Source organism: Zeus faber (assembly GCF_960531495.2).
Source record: "Zeus faber genome assembly, chromosome: 16".
Lineage (NCBI taxonomy): Eukaryota > Metazoa > Chordata > Actinopteri > Zeiformes > Zeidae > Zeus > Zeus faber.
Window position 1 is genome coordinate 30,311,092 of NC_137202.1, and position 17,431 is coordinate 30,328,522.

A 17,431-nucleotide genomic window follows, 5' to 3' on the forward strand; every position below is an offset into this window, starting at 1 on the left:
GAACTGTCAGTGCTGAACTCACCAGGGGTCCTCACTGAAACACTCACATAGGCCCCAATGCCTTACTGTACTGTGTGTAGCATACTGTACTGCATTCTGTGTTGATACTGTATTGTTTTGTCATACTGTACTGTATATATCAACACACTTTTAGTTTAGTTAGTAAGTAATTAGTTAGCTATTGTATGAGAATTTATTGTGCATAATCTCTGGGTGCGTTGCCAGATAAAGCCTTTCTTTCATTATTTACCTGTTTCTCACGAAAGACCTGCAAGTTTTACAGCTATTTTAAAATCTTTCAAATAATATAAAAATGCAAAATGATTCTCCATAAAATATGAGAGACTTCCAGACCAGAAGATCCAAACTGTGGACTGGATCTCCTGCCGTCATCACTCCGTCCTCAGCGTCAAACCTCCAGACGTTCAAAGCCACTTGCCCAGCGTTCGGATGGCAGCTCGCCATTGTTTATGCTAATTGGGGACAAGGGCTCGGACTGGCACTCGCTATATGGCTGTTTGGCAGCAGGCGTGACGATGCCACGAGCCAGGAAAGAAAACAACATGTTCTGCTGGCTGCTTCACTGTGGAAGTGGTGCTTTGAGACGAGAGGCAGCGCAGCTCATGAGAAATTCAGTGAATGGACTGAGTGAAAAAAATCTTTAAGTCTCGATGAAAGGCTTCATCCCAAGAGTCAGGCTGCGATATTTTCTTTAACATCTCGTAAAATGTTTCATCCAACGTAGAGTCTGAATCAAATTAACTGGCGTTTAGGTTGTAAATCCACAAAACTAGGCTGCTCTGTTTCCCCAGTTTGGGTCATTAACCATCCATTCATTTACACTCAGAGAACTTATCAACATCTGACAGACCATGTCCATAAATCTGTATAAATACTTTTCTTAAAATGTCCAAAACACTGTCATTGAAATATTTTGATTTCTGACAACTAAACGTCGATGTAAACTTCATATAGGTACCTTTATAATCCCAATCCTCTCAACTCTTACAGTTGGTCACTTTCATCGATGGAGTCCGTCCAGAAGAACAACACGCTGTAATGTCTCTGTGTTGGACACCAGGACAGTCCAGTGTTCACTGTGTAAAACTAGTCAGCCATGTCAGTAGAACTAGTTTCAAGTCCTGTGGCTTCAACCACAAGTCCTTGAAGATGAAACATTGTCAAACACATCTCACTATGTCCCAGACTTTTGGCCGACGGAAAATAATAAACACACCTTTCACTCTTTGCACTTTTTTTTTTTTTTTTTTTCACGTCCACGTCGTCAGAAGTCACATGAAGCAGAGTTCATATCAAACAGTCCCCTTGATGTTTCACTTCCAGTCTTCATTGGAGCTGGTCTGGGAGGACGTCCGCCCACAAAACATCATTATGTGAGGAGAAATGAACCGCTAATAAACACAAATGGCACCAAGAGGTGCGGTTGTCAGGAGTGATAAATGGCGTCCATGCATCCAGAATGTGCCCTCCCATGTCGGCCGCCTCCCCTGGGGGCGTCGCCCCCTCCTGGGGAGTCTTTCCACCGAAGGCTTCGGCCTGGAGCGAGGACCTCCGCGAAGGGCCCAGAGGAGGCAGGACAGCCTGCCAAAAAGCTGGGCTTAAAAATACTTTGCCTTTCCTCACTTCCACTGTCCTTTACCCAAATGAAAAGCAATGACCTTTTCCCATAAAACATATTTAAAGAACTATATTAACTGCACAATTATTTTAGGATGAATTACATGATTATGAATTGAGAATTTCATTTCAATTTCAGATTTTTTAAACACAGACTTGTGGACGTGGATCCGTTTCAATACGATGCTCAAGTTACTAATTGTTTTTACCTTGTTGGTGTTTTTCGTGTCCAAATGGTTTTACTTTGTCAGATGCTTGTCTTGGAAAATAGATTCAATCTCAATGTGGCTTCCCTAAAATAAAATCAATTAAAAAACTTAAACATTTCTCAATTACTGTATCTGGCATCGGCTCAACATTTAAGTGGCCGGTAAAATGGTTTCAGCATAACTGGAAGGATCTGCTTACGGTTCACATTTCCCTCAATATCAAAATGGTGGCGCTGTTTCAAACATATTCCCTTCGAACCTGCAGCAAAGAAAAGTCAGTTGGTTCCAGATGTTAGAGACACATCCAGAGGTTGTGCTGATGTGCCGACTCCCTGACCTCAGCATCTATTCCAGAAGCACAGACGTTTTCAATTTCCTCAATTTATCTTTTTTATATTACATTATTCATCCTAACAGCTGGATCTGTCTCCTCTGACCTGCCGTCATGACGATCTACATCCTGAAGGAAGGAAGAACCAGCGTCAACCCTGTTGAACCAGGGACACGTCTCCTCCACAGCTTCAGATGGAGACCGAGACAGAAAGCAAAACGGCTGCAAGTAAACGGAGGTTCCTTCCTCTGGAACTGGTCTGAGATGGAACTTAAAGTATTTTCACTTTGCTTGAGTAATTCCATTTTAGGGGACCTTGTATTTGACTCCTTTTCTAAGATCCATGTTTTTAATGTGGCAACTTTCAAGTACGATTAATTTTTGATGAAAAAAAAGAAGATTTCTATCCACGCAACGCTGCCTGTTTCCAGAAAGGTTTCTGTTTTAGTAAGATATTAAAGGACAGGTCGGCTGTTTCTCAAGCCAGGACTTATTGAAATGTTGGTTCCATCATTTCTAACTGTTCATACACAACTACTGCACAGTGTCACTGCGCTGACACGCAGCCAAACACAAACATTTTTGAACAAAGAACACATGAAAAGTACTTTTGGGTGTCCAGTCCCAACTTGACATGCAACCACAGGCTTGACATCCAACCACAGGCTTGACATCCAACCAAAGGTTGAGGAAGTGGGAGCTCTGGTCGGTCCCAGAACAGCAGCGAGTCGTGGACGATGACCAGTCTGACGACTACAATTGTTCACTTCAACAATTTACTACATACATATGATACTTTATAATATACTTGATAATATACGATACATACTGTAAATGTTGGCTCTAATCACCTGTATGACACATGTATGATGACCCCTGTTTGATCCAGGTGTTTTTCAGGCATTTCCAGGGTTTTCCTGGTGCTTCCAGGTATTTCCAGGTTTAGTGGAGTGGAGTTCCATGTTGCGTCAGAACAAGATGGCTGCCGTGAGTTTCTCCACCAGAGGGTTTATCGTTCAAGTCAAACTTGTGTTTGTGATGTAGCTCCGTCACTAGAACACGTCAAAGTAAACAAAGTGCATTTCTACGGGTCAGCTCCTGTTTATAGCCTCCTACATCCTGTTTCTAGTCTCTAACTTACTGTTTTTAATCTCTTACTTCCTATTTATATCTTCTAACCTTCTGTTCCTAGTCTCTTACATCCTCTTTCTGCTTTTTTGTGTTAGCGTGGATGTAGCCATCAAATATTTCAATGATGACAAAATAGAGAGAATAAAGTCAGGTATCCGAGCGAAGACGAGGAGAAACCTAAATGTGGGAGAAAAATGATCTGATGGATCCACATTTTAATTAAAGCTGCATTCAGCGACATTAAAGGAAATACCCACCGATATGAACAAACTCACTTTCCACTTTTCTCAAGGAACCAAATCATAGACAATGTCTTCTGTCCATTTCCATCTGTCTGTCTCTCTCCATCAGGACCAGCAGAGTCCTCACAGTTCTCATGTGGTGCAGAAGACAGAATCAGCTGCTCCTGAGAAATGAGTGGAGTCCTACAGAGGTGGTGTCGGGTGAGTACCTTCCTTCTGCCTCAGGGTAGAAGAGTCTTCATCACTGAAGCCGAGCGCAGCAGAAACACGTCAGAGCGACAAGGCGCTGCCGTCGAGGGAGACCAGACGGAGAAGAACAGAAGAATACCTCTGGAAGCTCCACGCAGGGAGATGGACTTGTGGAGAGAGAGACCTGGATTGTGAAGCTGTCGTAGATAAGGTGAGTGATTTCTTATTCAATCTAAAAATATTACGTTACGTTTCAACGGGCTCCGTTTGTGTTCTTGTTCTTCAGTTCGTCACAAACTGTCGAGTTTATTCAAAGGACCCGTCTGACCTGATGAGAGGCCCCATTTGGACCCTGAGCCGCCGGTTGAACACCCTGCAGTAGGAGCTGAAGGACAGACTCCAGACGTCTGGAACCCCAATCACATGGAGAGATTTGGACAAGTTGAAGGAATATTTTATTCATTTGTTCATTCGATTTTTCAAAAACTAGTTTTATAATAAATTGGTACTGGGAGGACATTGAAGAGCTTTACAGTCATCAACATAAAAAGAGAAAAGAAATCAAACGCAAACAGCAAAGACGACTGAGAAACCTCAGAATTAATGTTGATGCAGAGTTTTCCTCAAACACAGATTCAGGAAAAGACGACGACACAACGAGACGTTGGGATGAAAACACTGAAAACCATATCATCCCTTCATCCTTTCATCCTTTCATAATTTCATCCTTTCACCACTTCAATATTTCATCCTTACCCCATTTCATCCACATCATTTCATCCTTTCATCCTTTCATCCCTTTATCATTTCATCCTTTCATCATTTCAATATTTCATCATTTCTCCCTTTCCTCATTTCATCCTCATAATTTCATCCTTTCATCATTTCTTCATTTCATCATTTCTTCCTCGTTGTTTCATACTTTCATCATTTTCTTAATTCCATCCTTTCATCCTTTCATCATTTCAATATTTCATCATTTCTTCCTTTCATCATTTCATCCTTTAATTTTCTTACTTTCTTCCTTTCATAATTTTCTTCATTTCTTCCATTCATCTTTTCATAATTTTATCCTTTCATCATTTTAATATTTCATAATTTCATCCTTTCATCCTCATTTCTTCCTTTCATCATTTTATCCTTTCATCATTTCATCCTTTCATCCTTTCATTCTGTCATGGAGCCTCAGGTCCCCCCAGTATAAATCCATGTAGGAGCCCATGTAAAAAGGAGCGAGGCAGGTAAAACTAAATAAAAATATAGATATTGCGGATGTCGTCATAAAACCCTCTATTGTCTAGCAACACTAAGTAACACTTACTTTTTATTTTTTCTCTGTTTTTTTAAGGTTTTATTCCAAAAAAAGAAAGGTTTGAGGAGCCGTTATCGTTCTATGCAACAGGCTAAAAAACACCACGTGGTCACAGTCCAGAAAGCACATCAATGTGGTTTGTACCGAATAGAAACAGATGAACTGGAAAAGGATAAACGCTCGTGCACGGACTCCTCCCAACCTCGGTGACGCTTCACAGCAGTTTGCAGGGAGAGGATCCGGCGCCGGCTCCGCCTCCTTCCCCTCCTTCCCTTGATTCCCCTCCTTCCCTTCCAGTTGCTGCAGAGAAGCTCCCGATGCCGACGTTTCCCACGTGGGTGGGAGTCAGTTGGTCCAGGGGTCCAGAGTCCGGTTGCTTCGTATTGTCGTTGGGGCGTCGCTGCGTCTGAAGTCCCGAGAAGAAACGTGTTTCCACGGAGTCAAAACGCCGTCTCCTGGTAGAAAACCACTAAATAAAGTTTGTATTTGCTTTACATGGATCCTGGGCTCCCCCGGTGGACAGAGGTCGGCGGTAGATCACACGTAGTACTCCTTGTCATTGTTCTTCTTGTTCTTGCCGGAGGTCTTGGCGGTGTTGGGCTGCTTCTCCTTCAGCACCGTCCCATTGGATTGAGCCGAGTTGCTGATGTAGTTGCGGCTCTCGTCCACGTGGTACGAGCCCTCGTCGCGGTTGCGGTACTTGTACATGGCGTAGAGCAGGATGAGGATGCAGAGCGCGGCCGCCGCCACGATGCCCACCACCATCCCCGTGGTGCTGCTGGACTCGCGGAACACCTCCGAGGTTCCTGGGAAGGTCTTGGGCCCCGAGCCAGTGGGGTTGGCTGCGAGGAAGAGAAGAGACACATGTTAGGAAACACAGCAAAGACCTTCACGGTTCAGCAAAGACCGTCCTCCACCCGCACGTTACAGAAGGAGGGCGGAGCATGGAAGGAGCATAAAGAGCTTTCTACATCACTTCTTCCTTTCCCGGCCTGAAAGAAGCATTTCTTCGGGAGGTTTCACTTCCTCTTATTACACTAAATGGACATTTTTTTCCAGAGTTTCAGGTTTTTGAGTCGAGCTTCGCACCCCTGGCCGTTCTATGACCCTTCACACAGGAAGGTCAAAGGTCGAAGCCTCCATTCTACAACCAGGAGCTTCCTCAACCGCTTTGAAAGAGATGTTTTGACATCTCCACAAGCTTTTCTGTTCTGTTCTTCAACAATGAATAAATCCAAATGTTCTGAGACATTTAGAAACAGATTGATATGAATGACTTTTGAAGTATCTGGTCATGAGGTCGTGAGGTCGTGAGGTCATGAGGTCGTGAGGTTGTGAGGTCATGAGGTTGTGAGGTCATGAGGTTGTGAGCGATGATGTTTGAATCATCACTAATATTCACGACTGATTATTATCTGACAACTCCTCAACCTGGAAGCTCAAATGTGCGCGATCCTTCCTGTTTGGAGAGCGTGGAGATGATTGTATGTCAGAGCGCACTTTAAGTTCCGAGTGCTTTCCAGTTGGAAGGGGCTCCATCAGCCCTGAGAGCCTCTTCACGGTTCCATCACCTCGCCCGCTGCGTCTCCTCCTCCTCCTCTGATCAACTGGTCATCCACATCCATAAAAACTATGATATTCTCCCGATGGCGGTGGCTTAAAGCCAAACGCTGCTTCCAAAGGGTCCCCCGGCCAGGAGGGAACCTCCCGTTGACCCACGTCAGGTGTTTTCCAATGCAGACACCGCGGGACGAGCACCCCGCGTGAGTGGACGGAGCATCGTAGCAGATTAGCGCCGCTGGCCACAAAGCCACTTATCCTGAAAGACAGGTGTGAAGACGCTCTGCTGCTCGTGGTCAAAAGCCAGAAACCAGAGAGGTGCACTGTGGGTATTGACGGCGAGCCGCGCTCCACCCCGCTCAGGGACAAACAGCCGGACGTGAGGAGGAAACGCTCGGTTTGAGAGGAGATCTCTGAGCTCCAAGCAGGATGAGGAGGAAGAGGAGAAGGAGGATAAGGGGGAGCCCTGCGTCCACACCTCCTTCTCCTCTCATCCCTCCATCACCTCAGGATGGAGGAACATAAAGAAGGGAGAAATAGCCGCTCTTCCGCTCTCTGGACACACTCAGGGGTGAATCAGACGCAGAGGAAAGGACCTCGGACCACGACGGCCCAGCGGGGGGCACTGGTCAAGGAGGCGCCCGGGGGGGAGACTTCAGGTGGAACAACCTTCCTCTCCTCTCACCTCCATCCCTGAAACACCAGCGGAGCCTGGGAAACGCTGCGTCCAGGAAAACCAGAAGTGGAAGATGCAGGAAGTGAGAGGAGCTTTATTTAAGAGAAGCGAGGAGACGGAAAACGCTGAAGGACAAACCTCCATCGTGTCCCAGGCGATGAGCAGCAGCAACACCATGATTTTCGAATGATCCGCATTCATGGATCTGCATTCACTGAGTGTCGCTCTGCGTTTCTCTGCCTCTTTTCACTGAGTCACCCAAGAACTGAATCTGAAAATAGTCAAACCTTTCACCCCTAATGGTCAGACAGTTTGAAACACAGCTCAGATGGTACGACGCTGTACACATTGTCATATAGTTTGTTCAAACATGGTTAGCATTCAGTAAATTGAAATGAATCAATAAAAAATTAAATAAGTAAAAATCATATTTGGTATGTAAGACACTTTGGGACTGGGTGTGTCATCTCAGGGGCCTGGATCTGGCCTGTGGTTGCCCTGGGGCCCCACACTGGGTTAATCCGAAGCCGATTCACTATTCACTCAATAATTTACTTGAATCGACCAAATGATGAATGGGTCCATGTATTAGTGCCACAACAGAGTGTTTTGCTGTGAACTCAGCTATAAACAGCCTCCAGAAGGTAAACTTCACGCGTCCAGTCGCCGCCTGAGCGGCCGGACGGGGGCTCCTTCTCCGTGTGACTCTCACACTGTTCTCGGGAACAAGCGCTTGATGCGCAGCTGCTGTACGTGTGATACTGCCGGAGTGTGAGGCTGAGCATCCATGAAGAAGCTGCATGCACCACTGCTCACTGCCTCCGACGACCTTCCATCACACGACAGCTTCCACGGTCAGACTAAATGTAGGAAGAACAACTTGAAATCAAGAATAAAAACACTGATGTGAGGTGTTCTTTCATCTTGGATCCAATGAGACATGAAGATCGATTTTCATGAAGAAAATTTAGAAAAAATATTGTTCTGGTGATTTTCCGGTGAAAATATTCTGTCTTGATGTTTCCCTGACTAGCTGCACCGTGGCTTAGTGGTTAGCACTGTTGCCTCACAGTAAAAAGGTCCTGGGTCTAAACCCCGGCCTTCCCAGGTCCTTTCTGTGTGTAGTTTGCATGTTCTCCCTGTGTGTGTGTTTCCTCCACCATCACAGACATAGAATGTATAATAGGGGTTTACACTCCTGCCAGTGCCCCCAGCAAGGCACTGGCAAAAGAGCTTGAGTTGGTCCCCGGGCGCTGCACTGTGGCTGCCCACTGCTCCTAGGGGTGTAGAGGATGGGTCAAATGCAGAGGAGAAATTGTTGTCTTCTACTTGTACAATGACAATAAAGAGATATTCTATTCTAATAAACTGGATTTGAGTTTGGTGTTTCCTGCCGCTCTTCTTTTCCTCTGGTCGTTGGCTTCTCGCTGCTCTCGTCCGTCACGCTCTATTTCCACAGAGAAACCGACACTTTGTATTAGCGTCAACGTCAGAAAAGCTAAAGACGCCGCTCGAAAAATAAATAAATAATAGAAAATATAAATAGGGAGGGATCAGTTTACAGAATGAAGTGGAGCAGCCGTGAAATCCTGTTTTCTAAGAGTCTAAGAGAGGAAGAGAGGACAGAAAACAAAAAGCATGAAATTGACCAAAGACTGGTTCCAAACCCATCTCCTCTGGACCTAAGATCTTAGATTTCATATTTAAAACTGAGGCGATGGTCAGAGCTCACACTGATTACTTTGATGGACATATGTTGTGGTCGCATCCCATGAAAACTTGGAGGAGATCTTTGTTTCCCCCGAGCTGATCCTGATCCACCCCGATCCCATTCAGGAGTCTGAGAGCGGCGACATGTTGGCATGCGCGGCTGCAGCTAGCGTGCATGCAACCAGCGTGCATGCAGCCAACGTGCACGCAGCCAGCAATATGCATGCAGCAAGTGTGCATACAGCCAGCGTGCATGCAGTCAGCATACATGAAGTCAGTGTGCATGTAGCCAGCGTGCATGTAGCCAGGGTGCAACCAGAGTGCATGCAGGCAACATGCCTGCAGCCAGCGTGCATGCACCCAGAATACATATACCCAGCGTGCATATAGCCACTATGCATGCAGCCAGGGTGCATGTAGCCAGCATGCAGCCAGAGTGCATGCAGCCAGTGTGCTTGTAGCCAGCATGCAGCCAGAGTGCATGCAGCCAGTGTGCTTGTAGCCAGCGTGCATGTAGCCAGCGTGCATGTAGCCAGCGTGCATGTAGCCAGCGTACATGTAGCCAGTGTGCTTGTAGCCAGCGTGCATGTAGCCAGCGTGCATGTAGCCAGCGTACATGTAGCCAGCGTGCATGTAGCCAGCGTACATGTAGCCAGCGTGCTTGTAGCCAGCGTGCATGTAGCCAGCGTGCATGTAGCCAGCGTGCATGTAGCCAGCGTACATGTAGCCAGCGTGCATGTAGCCAGCGTGCTTGTAGCCAGCGTGCATGTAGCCAGCGTGCATGTCGCCAGCGTGCATGTAGCCAGCGTGCTTGTAGCCAGCGTGCATGTAGCCAGCGTGCATGTAGCCAGTGTGCCTGGAGCCAGCATACATGTAGCCAGCGTACATGTAGCCAGCGTGCTTGGACCCAGCGTGCATGTAGCCAGCGTACATGTAGCCAGCGTGCATGTAGCCAGCGTACATGTAGCCAGCGTGCATGTAGCCAGTGTGCCTGGAGCCAGCATACATGTAGCCAGCGTACATGTAGCCAGCGTGCTTGGACCCAGCGTGCATGTAGCCAGCGTACATGTAGCCAGCGTGCAGCCAGCATGAACGCAGCCGCCGCCGCAGCTCAGTCATTACATCAGTCGTCAGAGGGGCAGTGACCTCCGACAGCGAGGGCAACCTGTTCCATCATTCTCTCAGCGTCGCTTAAAATAATCATTTTATTCCTCGGGCCTGAACCGCAGAGTTGCCATTTAATTCATTTGTTTCCTCCATGTTTCTTTTTTTCTCTCTCAGCCCCATAAAGTTATTATATTGTTATATTAGTGGAAATGTCAAACAGCTCGGTCGCCGATAATGTCAGCAAGGAAACCGCTGGAGGAAAGAGAGCAAGGAGAGGAGGCCGAGCAAAACGAGAGATGATTAACCTCCACCCGCCGGCATAGCGGCACAGAGCCACCACCGGATTATTGGGGAAACGCAATCGAGGAATTTAATAGAAGTCCGAGTGTGTACGGGGCTCTGATTGGAGGGCGCAACGTTAAATAAAGAATGAAGGTGAAGAAGGAAAACAAGACATTTCTGCTTTGACGCTTCGAGTGCAAAGCACAGAAATGGCACAAAGGAAAAGCAGAGAAGTAGAGGGTTTCACAGGCAGAGAACAGACGCAATGTATTTTGTTTCAGCAGGTGAGTAATGGTGAAGTGTAGAACAATGACTCTGAACCTTTTCCGCATCAGGAGTCTCAGATTGATCGATTTGATCAGATTTGTATCATTGAACGTCCTTTAACGGGGCTGGGGAACCCCGGGACCCTCCCGCAGGACCCTTGGGGGAGAACCCTAGTTGAGAACCACAGGACCAAACCAACAGCTCAGACTGGACAGTCTGAAGTGACGCCTTTGACTCTTCACTATGACATCTATTGTAGTCTACAGCACGTTGTTAGTTGTTACCTATCAACTAACCTACCTACCTATCAACTAACCTACCTACCTACCAACTAACCTACCTACCTACCAACTAACCTACCTACCTACCAACTAACCTACCTACCTATCTACTAACCTACCTAACTATCTACTTACCTACCTACCTATCTACCTATCTACTAACCTACCTACCTATCAACTAACCTACCTACCTATCTACTAACCTACCTACCTATCAACTAACCTACCTACCTACCAACTAACCTACCTACCTATCTACTAACCTACCTAACTATCAACTAACCTACCTACCTATCTACTAACCTACCTAACTATCTACTTACCTACCTACCTACCTATCAACTAACCTACCTAACCATCAACTAACCTACCTACCTACCAACCTACCTACCTACCTGTCTACTAACCTACCTACCTATCAACTAACCTCAGACTGGACAGTCTGAAGTGACGCCTTTGACTCTTCACTATGACATCTATTGTAGTCTACAGCACGTTGTTAGTCAGAAGGATTTAAATTCAACAGGTTTATCTCCTGATAGAGATGTTAATGCTGCAGCTGAACCTGCAGCCGCTGCATCCATGAACCCCGACAACCACCTACCTACCCATCTATTAACCTTCCTACCTATCTACTAACCTACCTACCTACTATATACTAACCTACCTACCTATCAACTCACCTACCTACCTATCAACTAACCTACCTACCAATCTACTAACCTACCTACCTATCAATTAACCTACCTACCTATCAATTAACCTACCTACCTATCTACTAACCTACCTACCTATCAATTAACCTACCTACCTATCAATTAACCTACCTACCTATCTACTAACCTACCTACCTATCAACTAACCTACCTACCTACCAACTAACCTACCTACCTATCTACTAACCTACCTACCTATCAACTAACCTACCTACCTATCAACTAACCTACCTACCTATCAACTAACCTACCTACCTACCAACTAACCTACCTACCAATCTACTAACCTACCTACCTATCAATTAACCTACCTACCTATCAATTAACCTACCTACCTATCAACTAACCTACCTACCTACCAACTAACCTACCTACCTATCTACTAACCTACCTACCTATCAACTAACCTACCTACCTATCTACTAACCTACCTACCTATCAACTAACCTACCTACCTATCTACTAACCTACCTACCTATCTACTAACCTACCTAACTGTCTACTTACCTACCTACCTACCTATCTACCTAACTATTAACCTACCTACCTATAAACTAACCTACCTACCTATCTACTAACCTATCTACCTATCAACTAACCTACCTAACCATCAACTAACCTACCTACCTACCAACTAACCTACCTACCTATCTACTAACCTACCTACCTATCAACTAACCTACCTACCTATCTACTAACTGATCTACCTATCAGCTAACCTACCTAACCATCAACTAACCTACCTACCTATCTACAAACCTATCTACCAATCTACTAACCTACCTACCTATCTACAAACCTACCTACCTATCTACTAACCTACCTACCTATCTACTAAGCTACCTACCTACCTATCTACTAACCTACCTACCTATCTATCTACAAACCTACCAACATATCTATCTACAAACCTACCTACCTATCTACCAACCTACCTACCTATCTACTAACCTACCTACATATCTATCTACAAACCTATGTACCAATCTACTAGCCTACCTACCTATCTACTAACCTACCTATCTATCTACTAACCTACCTACCTACCTACCTATCTATCTATCTATCTATCTACAAAGCTACCTACTTATCTACTAACCTACCTACCTATCTACTAACCTACCTACATATCTATCTACAAACCTACCAACATATCTATCTACAAACCTACATATCTATCTACAAACCTACCTACATATCTATCTACAAACCTACGTACCTATCTATTAACCTAACTTCCTATCTAATAACCTACGTACCTATCTACTAACCTAACTTCCTATCTAATAACCTACGTACCTATCTACTAACCTAACTTCCTATCTAATAACCTACCTACCCATCTACTAACCTACCTCCCTACCCATCTATCCATTTGCATTGAGTAAAACATTGGATCCATTTATTTTCCATGAAACACCTACAGGCTTTATACCTACACCCAGGTACATGATGTGAACCTATGTGTTAAATGATGTCTTTTCCCATCCAGCTGCAGGTTCTCACGACTACCTGTCTGTTCAGACTGTTTCAAACAGCCTTCTCAGAGGTGATGGGGTTCCTCGTGTCTCGCTGTGTTTCCTGAACCAGGACGATTGGATTTGCTGCATTTTGATCTAATCTGAGTCTCAGATTATCTGCTGGTGTTCAGCTGGACGGCGCTTTGTGAGGCTGAATGGAACCGAGTTTAGAAATGAGGAAGTCGCAGTGATGGGTTCAACGAGCCCTGACGAGCCGCTGTGAGGGATCTACCACGTAGAGCCGCACCGTGTAGAGCCGACCTCGGACCGAAGCCGTTTCCACCCTTTCCTGCTGGTGTTCAGGATCTAAGCTGTCATTTAAGGCCTCTTAGTCGTGGCTTTCCCGTGATAACAGCGTGTGGAGACTCTAAACGCCAGCTCTCCCTCTGCCGGGATGTACGCTTGGTGTCGGAGCCGGAGTCGAAGCGACAGTAATGTGAGAAAGTCCTTCAGGAGAGTATCTGTTTCAGGACGAGGCGTCAAATCCCCTGAAACCAGGAGGAACTTCACACTTCACTGGGATCGGTTCAGCTGCTGACCTTGTCGAGGAAACGCTTATTAAACTGCTACACGTAGCACTGGAAGTAATATCTGCATCAGAAATACATTGTGTACTTTGAGTATTGTGATACTGAATCGCATCAATACTATGTGGTGTCACAACAGAATATCCCTAAATAATCCATTTCTTCAGTCAGTAATCCATGAATAAAACTAAAGGTGTGCAATAGGTCATCCGTTATGTTGACTAGACACAGGTCTGGGAAATAACAGAATGTCATTATAATTGATTAAATACATTTTTTCTAAATATACGTAATTATCTATTGTTTATATTATAAAAATGGGAACCATTACGCATTACAGAAAAAAAACTAAATCTGAAGAGATGAGATTAAAGTATCAATGTAACTTCCATGCAGCGCAGTAAACGAGGACCAAACTGTGAGTGTAGCAGAGTATTACTGCAGTATTACTGAAGAAATATTGCAGAAATACTGCAGTACACTGCATTAAAACTGCAGAGCTGGGGCTGAAGGCCAGAGCTTCGCTGTGGGCTGCTCTATAATGTAGAGCCGGGTCTAGAAGCACGTTCAGAGGGACGGAGGGAGGACGTCACTGCTGCAGACGGAACCTGAACAGGATCCCGGTGTAAACACTGAACCTCTGCACTGAGACGCTCTGGGCCCTGGAACACGGCTCCAACGCACCGGTGTATGATCCTGTTTGTACCCGTCCTGGAGGAAATCTACATCCAGACCAGAATTATTTTGTTGGGAATGAAGCGAGACGTGACACTGCAGAGAGAACAGACCTAACAGGAGCTGGATCTAATTAGAGACACACACACACACACACACACAGGGTAATCATGTCTGGCTCTAAATAATATTGCTCTTCTTCTTCTTCTTCTTCTCTTCTTCTTCTTTTTCTTCTTCTTCTACTTGTCGTCTCCCTGTTTCTGTGTGAACAAACATCTGATGGGAGATAACAACAACCACAATGCTGAGCTCTGATTTGTTAAGAGGGATGTAGGGAGCGATGGGTGCAGGGGAGTTGGGGTGTAGGCGTAGGGTGTGGGGTGTACGGGTGTAGCAGTGTAGGGGAAGGGTTGTTGGTATGTAGGGATGGATGGGTGCAGGGTTGTAGGGATGTAGAGGTGTAGGGGTGTAGGGATGTAGGAGTGTAGGCGTCTAGGGCTGTAGGGGTTTAGGGGTTTAGGGGTACAGGGACATAGGGGTACAGGGGTGTAGGGTTATAGGGATGTAGGTTGGTAGGGTTGTAGGAATGTAGGGTTGTAGGGATGTAGAGTTGTTGGGATGTAGAGTGGTAGGGATGTAGGGGTACAGGGGTGTAGGGATGTACAGTTGTAGGGATGTAGGGATGGATGGGTGTAGGGTATATGTGTGTAGGTGTGTAAGGTTGTAGGGGTGTAGGGGTGTTGGGTCGTTTGGTGGAGGGATAAAGGGTTGTCGGGGTGTAGGGGTGTAGTGGTGTAGGGGTACAGGGGTGTAGGGTTGTAGGGATGTTGGGTTGTTAAGTGGTGGGATACAGGGGTGTAGGGGTTGGTGGGGTGTAGGGTTGTAGGGATGTAAGGATGTAGGGGTGTAGAGCTGTAGGGGTGCAGGCATACAGGGGTGCAGGGTTGTAGGGATGTAGTGGTACAGAGGTGTAGGGTGTATGGGTGGAGGACTATGTGTAGGCTGCTGTAGACATGGACACACACCAGAAAAAAAGAATAAAGGAGGACTAACCTAACCCACCTGAGCTCGGCTCACAGGGTTCAATGTCCTCGTCGTCGCTCGGGCACTCGGCCGACGCCACCAGCAGGTCGTCCGTGGTCTGGAGATAGAGGACAAGTACAGAGGATACTTAGTACACAGGATACTTAGTACACAGGATACCCAGTACACAGGATACTCAGGACACAGGATACTCAGGACACAGGATACCAGTACACAGGTTACTCAGCAGACAGGATACCCAGTAGAGAGGATACTCAGTACACAGGATGCAAAGTACACAGGATACCCAGTACACAGGATACTCAGTACACAGGACACTCGGTACACAGGATACTCAGTACACAGGATACTTAATACACAGGAATCAAAGTACACAGGATACCCAGTACACAGGATACTCAGTACATAGGATACCCAGTACACAGGATACTCAATACACAGGATACTCAGTACACTGGATACCCAGTACACAGGCTACCCAGTACACAGGCTACCCAGTAGACATGATACTCAGGACACAGGATACCAGTACACAGGTTACTCAGCAGACAGGATACCCAGTATAGAGGATACTCAATACACAGGATGCGTAGTACACAGAATACCCAATTCACAGGAAACCCAGTTCACAGCATACTCATTACACATTATACTCATTACACGGGATGCTCAGTACACAGGATATTCAGCACACATAGTACACAGTACACAGGATACTCAGTACACTGGATACCCAGTACACAGGATACTCAGTACACATGATACTCAGTACACAGGATACTCAGTACACTGGATACCCAGTACACAGGATACTCAGTACACATGATACTCAGTACACAGGATACTCAGTACACTGGATAACCAGTACACAGAATACCCAGTACACAGGATACTCAGTACACTGGATACTCAGTACACTGGATACCCAGTACTCAGGATACACAGTACACAGGATACTCAGTACACCGGATACTCAGTACAATGGATACCCAGTACACAGAATACTTAATAGACATGATACTCAGTACACTGGATAACCAGCACACAGGATACTCAGTACACATTATACTCAGTACACAGGATACCCAGTACACAGGATACCCAGTACACAGGATACCCAGTACGCAGGATACCCAGTATGCAGGCTACTCAGTTCACAGGATACCCAGTTCACAGGATACCCAGTTCACAGGATACTCAGTACACTGGATACGCAGTACACAAGATACTCAGTACACAGGATACTCAGTACATATTATATCCAGTACACAGGATACTCAGTACAATGGATAACCAGTGCACAGAATACTTTATAGACATGACACTCAGTACACTGGATACCCAGTACACAGGCTACCCATTACACAGGATACCCATTACACAGGATACTCAGTACACTGGATACCCAGCACTCAGGATACCCAGTACACAGGATACTCAGTACACATGATACTCAGTACCCAGCTACACTTCTTCTCTGTTCTAGATACTCCTGGAAACTGAAGAATCCAGAGTAAATAACTGGGCTTCTGACACGCCGAAAAGTGTATTTCCCTAATTACCTAGGAGCTAGGCTAGCTGATCCCACCAGAAGCCATGCATTGAGCTAACACGCTTAGCATCCACACTAAAGGGGTGGAACTGGAATCCGCCTTCTGGTCTGAATCTGGGGAAAAGACTAGAAAGAATGATTATTTATGCCAAAACTGGACTTTCCCTCTGAATGAGGCTTGTCTTACACCACATCTGTCTTACACTGACCACACCTGTCTTACACTGACCGCACCTGTCTTAAACTGACCACACCTGTCCTACACTGACCACACCTGTCTTACACTGACCACACCTGTCCTACACTGACCACACCTGTCTTACACTGACCACACCTGTCCTACACTGACTGCACCTGTCTTACACTGACTGCACCTGTCTTACACTGACTGCACCTGTCTTAAACTGACCACACCGGTCCTACACTGACCACACCTGTCTTACACTGACCACACCTGTCTTA

General features: G+C 45.8%; 1 protein-coding gene across 4 annotated transcripts in view; it reads right to left on the reverse strand.

Annotated features, from left to right (window-relative positions):
- Positions 1–5,589: 5,589 nt before the first annotated feature.
- Positions 5,590–17,431, reverse strand: part of LOC307242258 (neurexin-1a-like) — a gene marked incomplete at its 3' end in the record, with an annotated part of 222,905 nt that continues 211,063 nt past the window's right edge. For 3 of the 4 annotated variants that reach the window (XM_080016644.1, XM_080016643.1, XM_080016641.1), the window contains 2 exons: positions 15,436–15,514; positions 5,590–5,894 (listed from right to left, as the gene is read on the reverse strand). In XM_080016644.1, the coding sequence (XP_079872770.1) occupies positions 5,590–5,894; positions 15,436–15,514 (384 nt within the window). Of the gene's footprint in view, positions 5,895–15,426; positions 15,515–17,431 lie in introns of all 4 variants that reach the window. The other variant, XM_080016642.1, reaches the window with a different exon arrangement.